This window comes from Nycticebus coucang, chromosome 2 (genome assembly GCF_027406575.1).
Source record: "Nycticebus coucang isolate mNycCou1 chromosome 2, mNycCou1.pri, whole genome shotgun sequence".
Lineage (NCBI taxonomy): Eukaryota > Metazoa > Chordata > Mammalia > Primates > Lorisidae > Nycticebus > Nycticebus coucang.
In genome coordinates this window covers 2,160,177-2,173,598 of record NC_069781.1, presented here as the reverse complement: position 1 = coordinate 2,173,598, position 13,422 = coordinate 2,160,177, and the positions used below count along the sequence as shown (strand labels likewise).

The 13,422-nt window shown below is 48.0% G+C and overlaps 1 protein-coding gene across 16 annotated transcripts in view; it reads left to right on the top strand.

The window, feature by feature from the left end:
• SEC16A (SEC16 homolog A, endoplasmic reticulum export factor) overlaps window positions 1–13,299 on the top strand; it is a 39,890-nt gene extending 26,591 nt beyond the window's left edge. For 4 of the 16 annotated variants that reach the window (XM_053557916.1, XM_053558037.1, XM_053558012.1 and 1 more), the window contains 11 exons: window positions 97–179; window positions 1,300–1,452; window positions 4,166–4,243; window positions 4,421–4,477; window positions 4,906–5,002; window positions 5,690–5,824; window positions 6,104–6,180; window positions 7,593–7,667; window positions 8,167–8,226; window positions 9,052–9,129; window positions 11,768–13,299. In XM_053557916.1, coding sequence (XP_053413891.1) covers window positions 97–179; window positions 1,300–1,452; window positions 4,166–4,243; window positions 4,421–4,477; window positions 4,906–5,002; window positions 5,690–5,824; window positions 6,104–6,180; window positions 7,593–7,667; window positions 8,167–8,226; window positions 9,052–9,129; window positions 11,768–11,836 — 962 coding nt within the window. In that variant the 3' untranslated portion in view covers window positions 11,837–13,299. Of the gene's footprint in view, window positions 1–96; window positions 180–1,299; window positions 1,453–4,165; window positions 4,244–4,420; window positions 4,478–4,905; window positions 5,003–5,689; window positions 5,825–6,103; window positions 6,181–7,592; window positions 7,668–8,166; window positions 8,227–9,051; window positions 9,130–9,514; window positions 9,569–11,767 lie in introns of all 16 variants that reach the window. The other 12 variants (XM_053557935.1, XM_053558046.1, XR_008373480.1 and 9 more) reach the window with 11 other exon arrangements.
• Window positions 13,300–13,422: the final 123 nt, after the last annotated feature.

Sequence of the window (13,422 nt, the reverse complement as noted above, 5' to 3'; positions counted from 1 at the left end):
GCTGATGTGTTCTGACTTGTGCGTCATACAAATGCTGGCTCCTTCTGGCCCACGTGCAGCGGCACTGCGGCCACAGTTGCTCTCTCCCACTGACAGGGATGCTGCCACAGGAGGCTCCTGTCCGAAACTCACTTCCGGAGCCCAGTGAAGAGGACTTGGGTGGAAATTTTGCTAATCTGGTAATTTTTCACACATTTTTAATAGTTTGTTTTCTGTGAAACTCATTGAATAGGTACCCAAACTCCTTGTTCGGGTGTATGCAAAGAGATACTGAAAATGATGGAATTATTTTTTAAATGGTTTCTTAAAAAGGAAGTTCTTTTAAGATAGCTTTAATCCTTAAAATATGAAGAGTTGGCTAAAATGTTGATAAGGAAAGACAGGGAGAGACTTCAGCAGTGTAAAGACAGTTGCTTTAACTAAGTAGAAGGACACCCAGATTTAATGAAGTCGTTTATTAATATTAACTTTTCCACCTGTGGCTTAAAGGAGTAGGGCGCTGGCCCCATATGCTAGAGGTGGTGGGTTCAAACCCAACCCCAGCCAAAAACTGAAAAAAAAAAAAAAAAAAATTAACTTTTCCAAAATAGAAAATTTTCTTAATTTCTACACCAGATTTTCTTCTACAATAAGAGTTTCTAACATTTTCATTTTTTCCCTAAAATTAAGATTCATTTTATCAGATGCATTTGGTATAAATATCCTGTTTGCCCTGATCCCAGCCAGGAGGGGCAGGTGTTTTAATGCAGCCTGAATTCTGAGGCCTTCTTTACAGACACCCAGCTCTTCATGGCCATCCAAGACGTAGGGAATTGCTGCAGTTTAAACTTTGATTGCATGTTTTACCAAAATATTCTGTTTCTGGAACAGTAACAATGAAGGCTTACCTATATTGAAAACAGTGTCTCAATCTAGGAATAAATGTATACAAAAATCATTTCCTCTTTAAAAATGCAAACTGCTCAGCTCTGAGTAGTCTTGTCCTTGGTGTGCATGTATGTGTAAGTCCCCCTGAATGTCAGAATTTGCATTCTGAGCACTCTACATTCTTGGACAAAGCTGCTTGTGAAGTGTGTCTGCTCTGGTCTAGTTAGGCCCAGGTGGAGGCTCCTGGGTGCCCATGATGGGGGCTGCATTCCTTAGTCCCCTCCCTGCTCTGGTCATTTATTGTCAGCTGACCTCCCAGGGATAGTTGAAGGGGACCCTTGTTGGGACCCTTGTTAGGTGCCTCCCCTGCCCTCCTTTTGATCCTATATGAGGAGACCCAGGATAACCTGTTCTTGTGTTGCCTTGGAACAGGGTCCCTCGAGAACAGTGCCAGATGCAGAGACCCCCACGGGATGGGATCCTGCTAACTTGGGTTCCACTCAGCCGCCTCTTTCTGTGACACCTGCTCCTGAAATGAAGCGGCCTGGACAGGCTGTTAAAAAAGAAGTCAAAGAACCTAAGAAGGTAAAGCAGGGTCCCCATGTGCTCACCCTGCAGGGCAGGGCAGGGCAGTAGCAGGGTCCCCCCGGTGTGCTCACTGTGCAGGGTGGGACGGTAGCAGGGTCCCCCCATGTGCTTACCCTGTAGGGCTGGGCAGTAGCAAGGTCCCTGGTGTGTTCATGGTCCCCTCAGTGCGCTCACTGTGCAGGGCGGGACAGTAGCAGGGTCCCCCTGGTGTGCTCACCCTGCAGGGCGGGGCAGTTGCAGGGTCCCCCCATGTGCTCACTCTGCAGGGCGGGACGGTAGCAGGGTCCCCCCGGTGTGCTCACTCTGCAGGGCGGGACGGTAGCAGGGTCCCCCATGTGCTCACCTGGCGGGGCAGTAACAGGGTCCCCCGTGTGCTCATCCTGTGGGGTGGGCTGGGAGTAGGTCTGGCCGAGAAGGCTCAGCTTCCCAGAGGCAAGGAAAAGTATTCGTTTGTTAATTAAAACGAGCATTTTCAGTTATTTGTGCAGTCAGATGTGTAACGTGTACAACAGTGTGATGAGCATGTAGTTGTACACACAGTAGCCATTACCCAGGTGAGCGTGAGGTCACATCCAGGCTCTCAGGTTCCCTCATGGTCACTACCTGTCAGACCCACCCCAGAGGGCGGCCAAAGGCATCAGAGGACACCGGTTCTCACTGTGTCACAGGATCTGCTGTGTGCCTGTGCCTCAGTTTATCCTTTTTCCCAGTAATAGGTGTCTGGATTATTTTCAATTTGGAGATATACCAATAAAGGCAGAGGGGCATTCCTGTCTGTACCTGTTGGTGGGTGAATGGCCTCACTTTTCTTGGGTATATGCCAAGGAGTGGCGTTTTTAGGTCACAGGCTTTAGGAGATCCTGCTGAATGGTTTTCCTGAGCAGCTGAGGGTGAGCACCCAGTTGGCCCCATCTCCACTGGTGCTGGGTGTCGCCAGCTTGGGACCTTTAGCGTTTGGCTGAGGTTGGTGGTACTTCCCGTGTCTTACGTGGGAAGACAGATGATGAGTGATGATGCTGAGCACCTTCCATAAGCTCAGCACTGCCTCTCTGCCCTTCTGGGTAGCGATTGCTCAAGTCTCTGCATACTTTTTATTTTTAAAAATTAAATGGATTCGGGCGGCGCCTGTGGCTCAGTGAGTAGGGCGCCAGCCCCATATGCCGAGGGTGGTGGGTTCGGACCCAGCCCCGGCCAAACTGCAACAAAAAAATAACCGGGCATTGTGGCGGGCGCCTGTAGTCCCAGCTGCTCGGGAGGCTGAGGCAAGAGAATCGCGTAAGCCCAAGAGCTAGAGGTTGCTGTGAGCCGTGTGACACCACGGCACTCTGAGGGCGGTACAGTGAGACTCTGTCTCTACAAAAAAAAAAAAAAATTAAATGGAGTCTTGCTATGTTGCTAAGGCTGGTCTTTTTTAGGGGGGAGGGCAGAGTCTCACTTTGTCGCCCTGGGTAGGCTGCCATGGCGTCACAGCTCACAACCACCTCAAACTCTTGGGCTTAAGTGATTTCTCTTACCTCAGCCTCCAATGTAGCTAGGACTACAGGTGCCCGCCACAACACTCAGCTACTTTTTTTTAGAGATGGGGGTCTCGCTCTTGCTCAGGCAGTCCACCTGCCTTGGCCTCCCAAGTGCTAGGATTACAGGCATAAGGCACCACACCCAGCCTGAGGCTGGTCTTGAACTCCTGGCCTCAAGCAGTCTTCTTGCTTCCCAAGTAGCTGGGATTACAGGCAACAGCCACAGCGCGGGCCTTGTACATTTTAATTGGGTTGTCTCAGTGCCTTGCAGGAGTGTACAAGTCCTTTGTTAGAAATGAGTATTGTGAATATCTTGTTCCAATCTACAGTTTGCCTTTTTACTCCTAGGTATCTTAAAGAACAGAGTTCTTCATTTTAATAGAGTTCAGTTATCAGATTTTTCTTTCATGGCTACTATCTTAAAAATAAACACACTTTTTACTCAAAATGTGTATGAAGTGTGATATAAAACCTGATGCTTCATGGCAGCACCTGTGGCTCAAAGGAATAGGGCGCTGGCCCATAATGACTGAGGTGGCGGGTTCAAACCTAGCCCTGGCCAAAAACTGCAAAAAAAACTCCCCAAAAAACAAAAACCTGATGCTTCAAATACGTTAAGCAAACAGGCTTCTGCAGACAGTGTCAGGTATAAGCTTGTCTGCTTAGGTGTCACCGAGAAGCAAGATGAAGGTAGATTTTCCTAATACCCGTGTTCTCCTGGCATGGGCAACTTCACTGTGTGGGACCCAATGCTGACCTCAGCCCGCCTTCTACTGCTGAGGCCTGGAGGGCATGGAGGCTTCAATTGTTGGACATTTAGATAGCAGAAGCTCCTACAGACACATTATTGATCTGACTTAATTATGGTGAAATATACATAACTTGAAATTTACCATCGTCACCATTTCTCCGGGCACAGGTCAGTGTCATCAGGCACTTGTGCACTGTTGTGCGGCCATCACCCTTAGCTGCCTCCGAACTTTTTCATTTTCCCAATGGAAACTCAGTCCCCTTGAAACACTGACTCCCTGCTCCCCTCCCCACCCTTAGCAACACCTGTTCTGCTCCTATCTTTGTGGACGTGATGACTTCGGGACCTTGGAGAAACAAATCATGCAGCACTTAGCTTTTTATGTCTGCTTATTTCACTGAGCATTATGTTTTCAAGCTATTCTGATGGTTTTATACTTTAGAGTGAATCCTGGTTCTCTCGTTGGCTACCTGGGAAAAAAAGGACAGAAGCTTATTTGCCAGATGACAAGAACAAATCGGTGAGCATCATAAAATACAGCACAGGGGGGATTGGGAGAAACTTTAGTGATTTGCCTAGCACGTTGATAACCGACCTGAGTAGCATTTTCTGAAGTGTTAAAGTGTCACAGTGCATCACATTCTAATTCTATTTAGGTTCAATGTACTGATTGTTGTCTTTTTTAAAATCTTGACAGATTGTTTGGGATGAAAAGAAAAACCAATGGGTGAATTTAAATGAACCAGAAGAGGAGGTAAATTGTAATTTCAGTTTTTTTGGAGACAGTGCCTCAAGCTGTCGCCCTGGGTAGAGTGCTGTGGCGTTACAGCTCACAGCAACCTCCAACTCCTGGGCTCAAGTCATTGTCCTGCCTCCGCCTCCTAAGTAGCTGGGATTACCTGCCACAATGCCTGGCTATTTTTTGGTTGCTGCCATTGTTGTTGTTGTTGTTTGGAGGGCGCAGGCTGGATTCGAACCCGCCAGCTCAGGTGTATGTGGCTGGCGCCTTAGCTGCTTGAGCCACAGGCTCCAAGCCAGTAATTTCAGTATTTATTGGGTGTTAGGCTGTCCATGGAAGGAAAAGCCTTTCCTGTGCCCATGGTATCTTGGTGTTTGGCACTCCTTTTGGAGTGGCCTGAGGAGTGTTTCCGTGGGTTGCTGAAGCTGTGCTTCTCTCTGCAGAAGAAGGCTCCACCCCCACCTCCAACCTCGTTTCCTGCGGTGGTGCAAGCTGCCCCCTCGGGCCCTGCAGGGGTGAACATGTTCTCTAGGAGAGCAGGTAAGAGTCACCCTGGAGGCAGAGCTTGTTTGGGTAATTTATAGTCCAAAAGACATGCTGGGTTAGCTGGTGTAACATGTATGGGTGCAGCATGTTAGTCATGTTGCAGAAGGTAATGTTAGTTTTATGAAGATGAGTCCTTGGGGGAGAGTCCAGTTCTCCAGAATACTAAAACATTTCCTCTGCACACCATTGGTATTGATGAACTGCAGGCACAGGGTGTCTGATCGGTCCAAAACCAGGAGACATGGCGGTACGAAACAGGAAACCGGGCGGCGCCTGTGGCTCAGTGGGTAGGGTGCTGACCCCATATACCAAGGGCAGTGGGTTCATAGCTGAGCATTGTGGCGGGTGCCTGTAGTTCCAGCTACTCAGGATGCTGAGTTAGGAGAATTGCCTAAGCCCAGGAGTTGGAGGTTGCTGTGAGCTGTGACACCACAGCAGTCTACTGAGGGTGATAAAGTGAGACTTTGTCTCTAAAACAAAAAAAGAAACAGGAAACCTCCCCCAGGGGCAAAGCCCAGGCAAAGCTGCTGCGCAGAGAGGGACCTTTGTCACAGTTAGGCCACATGTGTCCTCCTGCACATCCCTGCTTACTTTTCCTGTCATGAGGGAAATGGAGCTGTTTGGAAGCCAGAGGTCATTTCCTGCATTGAGCTGACTCTGCCTCCTCTCCCTGCTTTGTAGCCGGAACGAGAGCCCGCTACGTTGATGTTTTGAACCCACGTGGGACCCAGAGGAATGAACCAGCTCTTGCCCCTGCAGATTTCTTTGCTCCACTGGCCCCGCTACCTATTCCTCCTAACTTTGTACCAAACCCAGGTGGGCAGAGCAGGCGTGAGCCCTACTGCACCAGCCCTCTGGCTTCCTCTGACCTTTGACCCGGTTTCTTTCTGTGAGTCTCTGGCCTAAATCTCCCTTTAAAAGAATGACCTGGCTAGCATGCAGAGAACTGAGGTTTGTCTGTGCTTTTTTCCTGATACCTTTACCTTTTTCTCATGTTGTGAGTGAATGTGAAACTCTTCTTCTTGGGATGTTTTAAATGAAATCCCAGAGATGCTCTGGGTGGAGTGATGGTCTTCTGCACTCTCTTGTTCACAGATGCGGAAGAAACACAGCTTGCAGACGGGGCTGGCAGGGAAGGACAGACACCAGCTCGGGGCCAGGCCCCCCCAGAGGTGAGCAGGTGCAGCAGGAAAGGGGACAGGCACCCAGTGAGATTGCCACAGGCAGCCCTGCCTTGTGCAGGTCAGCGTCCTGTCTAGGAAATACTCTATCTGCAGCCTTTACCACTTGTGTACAAAAGAGACCAAAGGTGGAATGGAAGTTGCTGTGGGAAGGGAACGGGAGCTGTATGGGGGTCTGCAGTTTCTGTCGGGGAAGCTGAAAGACTTTGCAGATGGACATTGGTGATGGTTGAACACTAAGCAAGCATGGCTGTGCTTAGTACCACTGGACTGTGCACTCACTTGGAAATGGTTACAATGATAAATTTTGGTGAGGTGCAGTGGCTCACACCTGTAATCCCAGCACCCTGGAAGGCCCAGGCGAGTGGATTGCTTGATTTCACAAGTTTGAAATCAGCCTGAGCAAAAAGACCCTTTCTCTAAAAATAGCTGGGCATTGTGGTGGGCGCCTGTAGTCCCAGCTACTTGGGAGGCTGAGGCAAGAGGATTGCTTGAGCCCAAGAGTTTGAGGTTACTGTGAGCTGTGACGCCACGGCACTCTACCAAGGGCAATAAAACAAGATTCTGTCTCAAAAAAAAAAAAAAGGTAAATTTTATGTGTATCTTACCACAATAGAAAAATTTTATAAAATTACTCTTAAGTTAAAAGAAGAAATTGCCTACTAGTAATGAAAGTTTAGTATGTCGGGCGGCGCCTGTGGCTCAGTCGGTAAGGCGCCGGCCCCATATACCGAGGGTGGCGGGTTCAAACCCGGCCCCGGCCAAACTGCAACCAAAAAATAGCCGGGCGTTGTGGCGGGCGCCTGTAGTCCCAGCTACTCGGGAGGCTGAGGCAAGAGAATCGCTTAAGCCCAGGAGTTGGAGGTTGCTGTGAGCTGTGTGAGGCCGCGGCACTCTACTGAGGGCCATAAAGTGAGACTCTGTCTCTACAAAAAAAAAAAAAAAAAGAAAGTTTAGTATGTCTTCAACCTAAAAATGCAAGTAACATCCTATGTAAAGTGGATGGTTCAGACTGTAGCTCCAAAGTCAGTCAGGCCCAGGTGTGCCCCTGGCCCTTCACTCCTTAACAGATGGATGTTGACTATTTTCGAGTGGGGGCCCAGCAGTCACCCTGTCGAAGCTGCAGTCTCCCTCTTGTAACATGTGAATAACAGTAGTACCAAGTGGCAAGCTGTCGTGGGGCCCTGCAGCGCACAGTAGGTACTCAGTGGCCTACTGGGAGCTGGAGCTCACAGGAGGTGCAGCTGGAACCCCAAGAAGGTGCTCTCTGCTCATGACTCACCTAAGAGCCCTTCAGGTGGACGTGGACAGGCAGACCCTGGGCAGAGGAATGGCTCCCTCTTTTTCTGGGGTGAAAGACTTACATGCCAAGGATTTGGTAGTTGCTGCATTGTTTTTCTCAGCAGGTGTTGAGTTCTGCAGCGTCGCACCCAGGCTCTGAGCTTCCACCCTCCCAGCCAGACTGTCCTCGGGGCGGGGTAAGGAGCACCCTGCCTGCCTGCAGCTCGCGCTGATTGTCCAGACACCTCTAGCTTTAAAGATGATGGTGACAGGCAGAGAAAGGCGGCTTAGAAATGAAAACATCTCAGAAGAGTTGTATTCCTAGGGAAAAAAAAATCACACTTATTTGAGCAAAACTATTTAGAGCTCCAGATGAGGCGTGAGGGGTCTGAGGTGACTCATACATTGCCCCTCAACACAGCATGGAATTGTCTGGAATTTTGAGGTGCTGTGAACTGAAGCTGGCTTAAGCCAAGGGCTGGACAAGTTCCCCGAGCCTCCCCCATAACTAATGGTTATTTATTAATAACATTACATTAAAATAGGAATTTTTAAGCTAACTCTGGCTTTTTCCCCTCTTGAATTATATTGATTCTAATGGCATCAGAAAGCTTTTGAAATTGAACTGACAGCTTGGAGCAGTGACATGCATGTTGATTTTTTGTCTGTTTTGTGTGTGTTCTTGCTGTTTTGTAGCTTTCACGCTGTAGTTCAATGAGTTCGTTATCCAGGGAAGTAAGCCAGCACTTTAATCAGGTACCTGTGGCTGGCGTTCCTCTCTCCCCGCGTGTGAGTCTCGTCCTATTCTCTTTAGTGTGCAGTAGCGGGCTCACGTGTGCTATGCGCAGCTGCCTCACCCAGACCCGTGTGGCCCAGGATGCAGTGTTCCTTTTTTTAAAATCACCTTAAAGGGGTTTTGTTGTTAAACTTCAGATGTGATGATTGAATTGACCCCAAAATGCTCCAGTAACATTGCTCTTTCTGAATTGGTTTTCTAATGATGGGCCTGGGTATGTCCTCCCTGGGTCCTGTGTCAGGATGCTGTCCTTTGGAAGGAGGGTCTTCCTTCTGATGAGGCATGGCAAGGTTGGTTTGAGGCCAGTGAGAGTGGCAGTGATGGCATTTTGCAGCCAGTCTGGGTGGGGACAAAGAAATAGTCCATCTTCTGTGTGTCCCGTGGGGCTGAGCTGTGTGCAGTGGCTCAGCAGAAAGGCTTGGTATGACCTTGCTGCCTGCACATTAGAATGCTGGGTTTTATAGTTGTTTCCATTAGGCCTGCAGTAATCAGAAACCCTACTAACTGAGACTGAGACTGACGTGCTACCCTCGTGCTGTGCATTCCTTATCTCTGCATGCTCTGGTATTTAAAGCATTTTACTCTGCATGTTGCTTTTATTTTTACCATTTTTTCTATGAACCCTTAAACAGCTAAATCCAGGGTTGTGAGAAGTATCTTTAACCTGCTTCTGTGCTTATTTAAAAGTATCATAAATTCTTACTCAGAAATAGGGTCTGTGTCAGTGGCTAGAGCTGTTATTGTGCAGCCCTGCGTTGCTGAGGTAACTTCTCTGTGGTTCTCAGGCTCCCGGTGACCTGCCTGCTGCAGGGGGCCCTCCTGGGGGCACCGTGCCCTTCTACAACCCTGCTCAGTTGGCACAGGTGAGTGGCTCTTGCCTTCCCTCATGTGTGACCCCAGCTCACTGGCTGACTTACTGGCCCGCTGCTCGGTGAATATCAGCTTCTGTCCCTGTATCTTTGTGATGGGAATGGGGCCCCACAGAGTGGCTGTCCCCCCACTCTGCCTCTCCAGAGGCCGTCACTTTAAACTCCTCTAGCCCATGTGGGTGCTCAGCCTCGTTCATCTGGTAACCTCGTTTGGGTGCTGCTTCCTGACTGTTTGGGCCCAGGTGCCTCTGGCTTCCCAGACGGGAGCGACCCTCAGCTCTGCTAGCCTCCCTTGTCTTGGGTCTGGAGTTTGTTGGTCATTCTGTTTGTCTGGGTGACACACATCCTCTACTAGCTGCTGCTTTTTTTTTTTTTTTAGGTTTTTTAAATTATTCTTTGTTTCTCAGTAGCTCCTTGACAGAAAGGTGCAAAGGTAAGTTTATAGAGCCTTCCTGTCTGAAAATGCCTTTATTGTGCAGCAGTGATTTTCAGCTGGTGTTGCACGGCACACTGGTGTGCCGTGAGAGGATCTTAGGTGTGCCATGGAAATTTTTAAAGATCGTTAATTAAATTATTTTTGAAAGAGATACAATTGTACCAGAATGTTTATTGCAGTCCAATTCATAATTGCTAAGTCATGGAAAAAGCCCAAGAGCCCATCAATCCACAAATGGATTAATAAATTGTGGTATATGTACACCGTGGAATATTATGCAGCCTTAAAGAAAGATGGAGACTTTACCTCTTTCATGTTTACATGGATGGAGCTGGAACATATTCTTCTTAGTAAAGTATCTCAAGAATGGAAGAAAAAGTATCCAGTGTACTCAGCCCTACTGTGAAACTAATTTATGGCTTTTGTATGAAAGCTATATCCCAGTTATAACCTAAGAATATGGGGAAGGGGGAGAGGGAGGAGGGAGAAAGGGTGGAGGGAAGGTGATTGGTGGGATTACACCTGCGGTGCGTCTTACAAGGGTACATGTGAAACTTAGTAAACGTAGAATATAAATGTCTTAACACAATAACTAAGAAAATGCCAGGAAAGCTATGTTAACCAGTGTGATGAAAATGTGTCAAATGGTCTATAAAACCAGTGCATGGTGCTCCATAATTACATTAACGTACACAGCTAAGATTTAATAATAAAAATAATAATACTACTAATAAATAAATAAAATGCGTCCTGGGAGTCAGAACAGGAAAATAAAAAAAAAAAAAAAAGAAGTACAAAGCGCAGTAAGTATATTCTCTCTCTCTTTTTTTTTTTTTTTACTGTTTTTTGAGCAACATTATTTAAGTTGCCATGGAAGTTTAACTAGAGGCTTAAGTGGGCTTTGAGATAAAAAGTTTGAAAACGTGTTCTGTGAGCGTATTTGCAGGATTGCTCGGCAGGATAGGCTCCTTGGGCAGAAGCCATTTGTTCAGAACTGAAGGTGGTGGTAATGCTCCGGCCCAGGTCTGTCTGCATGTAGCTCCTCCTCTCTGTCTCTCTCTGCAGCCTGAGGGGTTTCTCCAGCCTCAGGGTGCTGCTCCCTCAGAGTACATCCTCGGCTGCCTTTGGACCTGAGCTCGCACACTGGTTGGGGAACGTTACTGAGTGTTTCCTTGGTTTCCCTTTCTCTAGTTTCTTGCCTGTAGAGAACAGACTGGCTGCCAGTTTAGAGGAGCTCAGTGGGGGCTGAGGTCTGCAAGTGTCTTGGCACTCAGCTCCATTGCCGTTCCAGTTTGCCTTCAGTGGCCTATGGGCTGGCCTTTCTCCCTCTTGACTGCAGTCCTCCTGGGGAAGAGGGGGTGTGCTCCCTGCCTCATCCTCAGATGAGGCTGACACTCCCAGGACTGTGGTATCCCACACTGCTGCTTGGCCGCCCATCTGCTTTTCAGCTTCAAAGTTTGGTTGTTTTCTGGACTGGGTGCGGTGGCTCACACCTGTATCTGGGAGCCCGAGGCAGAAAGATTGCTTGAGCTCAGGAGTTCAACACCAGTCGGAGCAAGAGTGAGACATTGCTTCTACTAAAAATAGAAAAACTAGCTGGATATGATGTACACTCCTATAGTCCCAGCTACTCAGGAGGCTGAGGGCAAGAGTTGCTCAAGCCATGAGTTTGAGGTTGCTGTGAACTATAATGCCATGGTACTCTACCCAGGGTGATGGAATGAGAGACTGTCTCAAAAAAAAAAAAAAAAAGATTTGGTTGTCTTTTTCCTCCTGTCGGCTTTATCTTTTAGTTTGCCTTTATTATAAAATTTCTTGGCTTTGATCTCAGGTTTTGAGAGGGAGCAGAGGCAATGCCTGCATTGGTCAACTGTCTTTACCTGGTGTCCCTGCAGTAGCAGGTCAGGCCCCAGGCCACCAACCCTCCCTGAATTCACCTGACACTCAACCTGGGCCAGCTCTGCAGAATCAGCCTCAGGTCTCATGGCCCTTACAAAAGGAAAATAGCAAGTACTGCTGGTTAACAATGGGTACTTTTTTAGGCATCCCATGTTTGGTGCTGAATTATCAGTTCTCATGGGCTTTTAGAGAAACAAAAGCTAGTGTTTCTAGTGTGCTTTACACACCCACACAGGGCCGTGTTGCACTGCCCCTGGGGCAGACATGCAGAGGTCAGTGTTGTTTCTCTCTTTTCAGGCCTCCACTACCTCTGGGAGCTCACGACCAGGAAGGATTGGCCAGAGGAAATACCCAATGCTGAACTAGAAATGTCCCTATGTAGGATTTGCATCTGGAACCCTGAGATGACTGTTGTCTACCAAGAACCTGACTGCACACCAGACAGAGCAGTAACTCAGAGTTGGTCATGCTTTGCACCTCCTTCCCACCTGTCTCTATGAATTATTTCAGAAATTAATTCCATAACTCCTTTCAGATGCTGGATGAAAAGAATGAATCTTTGACTCATCTTTTACCCAAAATGATGCTTTCTTACATTATTTCAGGTGATTTAAGGATATAATATTCTCAGTCAAACAAGAATATTCTATTCCATTGAGTGAATATAGAATTCTTCACTGCAGGAGGGCATTGTTCATCAATAACTTGGGGCCTCTCTCAAAACCCAACCGTGAACTATTGCCCAGGTAATCCCAAAGCTTCTTTAAGATGTTGGGAGAAAAGAGCAGATGTTTGACTTGAGAGGGAGATACTGCCACCTGCTCTGCAGCCAGAGACAGCTCTTCCCTAACTGTTTCTGAGCCTGGAAGAGTGACTAAAATAGAAGCCTCGTTCTCAGGCAGAATCTTAGCAGAGGGAGCATTTGTTTGGCAGTGGTTCAGAGTTGCTTTTTGAGAGAGGCTCTGGGCACTGAAATGAATCTCTCCTGTAGCCTAATTAGAACCATGGGTGTTTTCATGCACCTGAAGGACAGCGCTGCCACCCCCACAACATCCATAGTTTGGTGGTTGTCATGGTTGAGGACCTGGAGTGGCACACTCTGAAGGGGCTGCGCTTTCTCAAGAATGGTTTCTACAGTGCTGGCCAGCTGACCTGCTTTCTCTCCCCTGGGTGTCATCATTTGAGGATTGGTGATATGATAAAAAGAGTGGCTTGAACAGTTCTTGCTGCAGCTCTGGGGCCAGATGCTTCTGGGTCTGCGTGTGCAGCCATTCCTGTACCAGCTTGGCCACGTGGACCTGCAAGACCCTCTCAGTGGGCACTGAGCTTTAAGGCATCATTGACTGTTATGAAAACTCTTTGTACGCTTGTCAAATCTAAAGAGACTGAAGAAAAAAGATTTAAATATTTATAAAAATCAATAGGTAATAATTTCTGTAGCTTCTCCTGGGGGAACATAAGCAGTTTGGTATTTTAAGTATAGAAATTGTAGAATGTGGATTTAGCTCAGGCCCTTCCCGGTTTTCTGTTCTACTTAATCATCTAGGAAGAACCCAGAGCATCTTTTAGGACGCCTCACAGATGCATCTGACCAGATCCATTAGTTCGTGGCACTTTGAGAAAGGCCTGTCCCTGTGCCTGGGCAGCCCTGTGCCCCTTTGTCAACTCGTGTGGTTTCGGGACCTCCTTCAGTCCAGTGTTACCCACTGTTCTCTGGCAGACTGTCCATGACTTTTGATTCAGGAAGCTTCCTCCAGGCGGGAGCTGCTATTTTTCCTAAATGAAAATTACATTGCAAATTGTTGAATAAAAATATTTTGCGGGCTCAAGCACATCACCTCTGAGTTCCCTTTGGTTTGCTGGAAGCCATTGAGCACAGGTGTCCTGGGGTGGCCTGGCCGCTGCTCCTCGGACTCCGGGGCGGGGCCGTCCGGGCTTGGCGGGCGCTGTCC